This window comes from Monopterus albus, unplaced genomic scaffold, assembly GCF_001952655.1.
Source record: "Monopterus albus unplaced genomic scaffold, M_albus_1.0 scaffold124.1, whole genome shotgun sequence".
Taxonomy (NCBI): domain Eukaryota; kingdom Metazoa; phylum Chordata; class Actinopteri; order Synbranchiformes; family Synbranchidae; genus Monopterus; species Monopterus albus.
In genome coordinates, this window is record NW_018128004.1 from 117,037 (window position 1) to 122,478 (window position 5,442).

General features: G+C 39.0%; 1 protein-coding gene across 1 annotated transcript in view; it reads right to left on the reverse strand.

Annotated features, from left to right (window-relative positions):
* mlxipl (MLX interacting protein like) overlaps window positions 1–5,442 on the reverse strand; it is a 46,428-nt gene that overhangs the window by 1,751 nt on the left and 39,235 nt on the right. The window contains exons 12-15 of the mRNA XM_020612411.1: window positions 1,832–1,935; window positions 1,530–1,652; window positions 594–721; window positions 302–425 (exon numbers count right to left, since the gene is read on the reverse strand). Coding sequence (XP_020468067.1) covers window positions 302–425; window positions 594–721; window positions 1,530–1,652; window positions 1,832–1,935 — 479 coding nt within the window. The remainder of the gene's footprint in view (window positions 1–301; window positions 426–593; window positions 722–1,529; window positions 1,653–1,831; window positions 1,936–5,442) is intronic.

Below are 5,442 nucleotides of genomic sequence, written 5' to 3' on the forward strand. Positions count from 1 at the left end.
TACATGATACTTTTTAAGCACACACAGACATTTATTTTATCTGTCAGATTACAGTGAGTTTCCCCTGATGAATAATAACCGGTACTGTACTTAAGTCTGTGAATAATAACATCATTACAGAAGCCAGGCAATGCTGCAGGTAACCACAAAACACAAGAACCTCAGGAATAGATGGATAGATTTAGAACTTACTGTAATTAAAGTCTGGTCATTATTTATGGAGAGAGGAAGTTTTTAAGTCCTGTCTATGGCAGTGCAATGTTTTAATTAACCTTTGGCAGATTTATATTCATAAGGATACAATCCAGAACTTCCAGTTTTGCAGAGTTTGTGCCTGGACATACTCTCTGAACTTCTGCCTCATGTGGTCAAAGCGCTGCCGTGTGATGGGCACACCAGTGGCTGGCAGCTGCTGCTGACAGGCACTGGATGAGCAGATATGTCCTCATGTTAAGAAAAACATCAAACCAGTCTACACAGTGCTGACCATACAAGTACTAACACACACACACACACACACACACACACACACACACACACACACACACACACACACACAGTATGCTGAAGTCAGGCCTTGCTAAAAGTCTCACTTGATGGCAGAGTTGAGGAGCTGGATCTCTTCTCTGAGTTTCTGAGCCTCCTCATGGAGCTGAGCTCTCTCCTGCTGCATCTTACTGATGTACTCAGCCGTCTTCTGCAGTGTAGTAGCTTTGCTGATCTGCACCAGCAGACAGAGGAATTACCACGTCAGCTAAACACGACAATTATTCACACATACTCAATAGTGCTGTGTTTTTTTGTAGTTGGCCTTATTAACAACAATGATGAGACCAACTACAAGAGTGAGCTGTGCCAACTGGTCCAGTGGTGTAAGAACAATAACCTCTCCTTCAATGTGGGGAAGACTAAAGAGACTGTTGTAGACTTCAGGAGAAAACCTCTAAAGCATCCCCCACTGACCATCGACAGTGCTGTAGTAGAGAGAGTGAGCAGCACCAAGTTCCTGCAGAAGGACTTTATAACGCATAATGAACACAGCCCGTAAGATCATCGGCACCCCTCTGCCTTTCCTCACGGACAACTTTAACACCCGCAGAGCCATCAGCATTGCTGATGACACTGACTGCTGATGACACCTCGCCCCCCTCACACTCTCCCACTTCAGACTCCTGCCTTCAGGGAGAACCCTAACCCTATCCTAAGTACTTTGATTTAGTTTTCTTATTCTTTTTTATTCTATTTTTACTCTACTTTTATTCTATTTTAGTTTCCTAAATGGTAATGGCATTCAATACTAGGTGAGAGAGAAATGGTATTTCAATTTTCTGTATGTCCTGCACATGTAGTGAATTGACAATAAAAATCTTTGATCTTTGAGCTTGATCTTGTTTTTTTATGTTTCAATTACATGTCACATTTTCATAGTCTTCCACTTAAAGTTTGTATCAGTTCAGCTGCTCTTCAGTGACGCTCTTTGCCTCCACCTGTCAACACATCTATCTCTAATGCACATCTTTTCACAGTACCTTTATGCTTGGCTGAGAGCTGAGTGTTGTCACAAGGTTATGTAAAGTGTCAAATCCCAGCTTGATGTTGAAACGCCTTTTCTGCTCTGCTGAGATGTGAATTATTCTCTTGGTCTGTGTTTGCTGCAGATAACAGTTAAGAAACATATACTTCAGAATGAGAAAGACCTGCTGGGTCAGCAATCATTTTACTATTTATTTAGTACTCAACAAGGTCTTAATTTGTATTTTTAAAAGGTATTCAGTGCCATTCTATAGTATTTGAAAACACAGATGTTTATAAATGAAACAGTATGTCCTACCTTACTTGATTCTATCTTTCCATGTCCTGAGAAGCCTGAGTGTAGGGATTCAGGGTTGGAGGCTTTGTCTAAAGGGTGTTGTGGTGATGTCTGGTGTGGATGTCCTGGAAATAAAATAAACAAAGATAACAATATCTAATCATTATATTTGCGGGGAAATTGGATGACCTCTACATGTACACATGCTCCCATGCACAAATCAGTTATTTACAGTACATCATATTGTAGTTTATTGGAGGTCACTGGTGTCCTTCAGCCACAGCAGTCTGCTTATAGCACAATAACTGCTGTGGCTGCTGTTGTGGATGACATTGTTAATTCATATGATGAAAACATCATTGTGTTGCACACTTTGTAGATCTGTCTAAGGCTTTTTTGTTTTTTGATCACAAAAATGAATGTCACTTTCAGCTTTTTCCCCATTAGGGGTCACCACAGGGAATCATGACACTGACGATTTGCATGTTAATATTTGGCACGTGTTTTACGCTGGATGCTCTCCCTAATGCAACCCTGACTTGAACTGCAGCAGCTGGAGGACTGCGCTGTAGCCACTGGTCTATCAGGGATAGACTGCGCTGTAGCCACTGGTCTATGAACCCATGTATGTTACACACAAGAACCGAGGCAGCCATCTGCGGCGCCAGCTCTAACCATTGGGGGCAACAGGAGGGGGTGGGGTTCAGTGTCTTGCCCAAGGACACTTTGACAAGTGGACTGCAGGCACCGAGATTTGAACCTTCAACCTTCTGGTGGGGAGACAGCTGCTCTACCCACCACACCACTGTCGCCTCCCCTCATATACTCTAAATGAAGATGCAACTGACATAGTCCAGCATTACAAATATTTAGGAATCTGGTTAGATATTAGATTGCCCTATAAAACTCATGCTGAACATTTTGCTCTGAAATTAAAAATTCTAGTTGGGTTTTTATATCAAACAAAGCTTCTTTCTCTTTTGAAAGCATACAATCTATTATAGAAGAAAGTCACTTTCGGCTTTTCCTGTTTAGGTGTCACTACAGCGAATCGTCACACTGACGACTCGCATGTTGACATTTGGCACGTGTTTTACACCGGATGCCCTTCCTAACACAGCCCTGAATCGAACCCAGGCCGCAGCAGCGAGAGCACTGCACCTTAACCACTAGCCTACCAGGGATGGCATACAATCTATTATACAATCCAATTATTATTATACAATTATGGAGATATTCTCTATACTCATGTTGCTACCCTTAAACCACTCTTGACCAAATTGTCATCTGTAGTGGCAATTTTTATAATAGCACCCTTTAAGTTCTTTAGCTGATGCTTTCAAGACATGGTATGCAGTTATTTGTGTGGTTGCATGGTCGTAAACCTTTGTATGCCCTTGTGGTTGCCAAACCAGATGTGACCTGGGACCAAAGAGCTGGTATCCTGTTGTAAATTGTATCCTGTTTCCTTTATCTGTTTGAGCATCTGTTTTCTTTGTTGTATGCTGAGTATAAGAAGGGCAGTCACATTCTGTTCACTGAGCTTCCCGGCAACAGACTGGTTTAGCCCCTCTGTTCCTCCTTCCTGCAGGAATAAATATGTAATAACTTTAATAATTGATGTTAAGTATTTATTTTACACTCACTGAGCTTTAAAAGATCATTTTTCCACAACACATCCAATTCATCACACAAAATAGATATCATGAGTTGTATAAAAACATGGGATGTCATCACAGGTCCCGCTATCCAAACTGCCAGGATATTTAACATCCTCCAAGTTCATAACTCATAACTCTGACAAAGGGTTTCAGGAAAGACTGACTTTGAAAGTGCCTCATACCAAAGTGGTTTCACTGCTGGAATGAGCTGCAACACATAGTGAAGTTAGTTATGTCCAGAGCAGTGATTAGTCCAGGGTTTGATTTCAGAGTTTTTTACTTTATTTAACCAACTGATTCAGAAAATTCTACTTCAGCATACTTTCAGCTATTTCAGGTATCAAAATGTTCAGCTCCTCAAGGACATTCATGTTTCTCTTCAAAATGTTTCTAAACTTCATACCTTTGAAATATATAGCTTTATTTTGAAAGTTTTGCCCCATTCAAGTGAATGGGGAAATTGAACACTCAGCATACGTTCAGCTATTTCAGGTATCAAAATGTTCAGCTCCTCAAGGATATTCATGCGTCTCTTCAGGATTTTTGTAAACTTCATACCTTTGAAATATTTAGCTTTATTTTGAAAATCTTGCCACTTGCAAATGAATGGGATAATTCTACTTCAGCATAATTTCAGCTATCAAAATGTTCAGCTCCTCAAGGACATTCATGCTTCTCTTCAGGATTTTTCCAAAACTTATACCTTTGAAATATTTAGCTTTATTTTGAATGTCTTGCCCCATTCAAATGAATGGGTGAAACTCTGCTTCATCATACTTTCAACTATTTCAGGTATCAACATGTTTAGCTCCTCAAAGACATTTGTGCTTCTATGCAGAATTTTTCTAAACTTCATACTTTTGAAATATTTAGCTTTATTTTGAAAATCTTGCCCCATTCAAATGAATGGGATAATTCTTTATCAGCATACTTTCAACTATTTTAGGTATCAAAATGTTCAGCTCTTCAAGGACATTCATGCTTTTATTCAGAATTTTTCTAAACTTCATACAGTTGAAAAATGTAGCTTTATTTTGAAAAATTGTCACAATTTAAATGAATGGGGAAATTCTACTTCAAAATACTTTAAGCTGTTTCAGGTATCAAAATATTCAGCTGTTCAAGGACATTCATGCTTCTCTTCAGGATTTTTCCAAACCTTATACCTTTGAAATATTTAGCTTTATTTTGAAAAATTTGCCCTATTCAAATGAATGGGTGAAATTCTACTTCAGCATACTTTCAGGTATCAAAATGTTCAGCTCTTCAAATACAATCATGCTTCTATTCAGAATTTTTGTAAACTTCATACTTTTGAAATATTAAGCTTTATTTTGATAATCTTGCCCCATTCAAATGAATGGGAAAATTGTATATCAGCAGAATTTAAGTTATCAAAATGTTCAGCTCTTCACTGACATTCATGCTTCTATTCAGAATTCTTCTAAACTTCATACTCTTGAAATATTTAGCTTTATTTTGATAATCTTGCCCCATTCAAATGAATGGGAAAATTCTACTTCAGCATACTTTCAGCTAGCAAAACCATTCAGATGTCAAAATGTTCAACATTTTCAGGGCACTCAGCATCCATATGCATTTCCTTCAGAAAATGCATTTCTCTAGTTGTGTGGATGCTGTAAAGCCTGTTCTTTATTCATTATTATTCTGGGATCTTCCACCCTTTTTTGGGGACTTAATAAGTCCAGCATACTTTCAGCTATACAGGCCATTGAGGTCTTGATCTGTTCAACTCTTCAAGGACATCCCTGCTTGTACTCAACTTTTTTATAACATTTATACTTTTTAATATATTCAGCTTTATATTTTGCAATACAAGTCAATGGGAGTCAATGACACAGTCTTGGAGTGCCATCTGGTGGTTCATGAAATGCAGCGCAATTAAGACATGCCCCAACATAACTCCTCTCTCTTGCTCTCTCCCCCTCCCCCTTTCCCTCTCTATTGCCC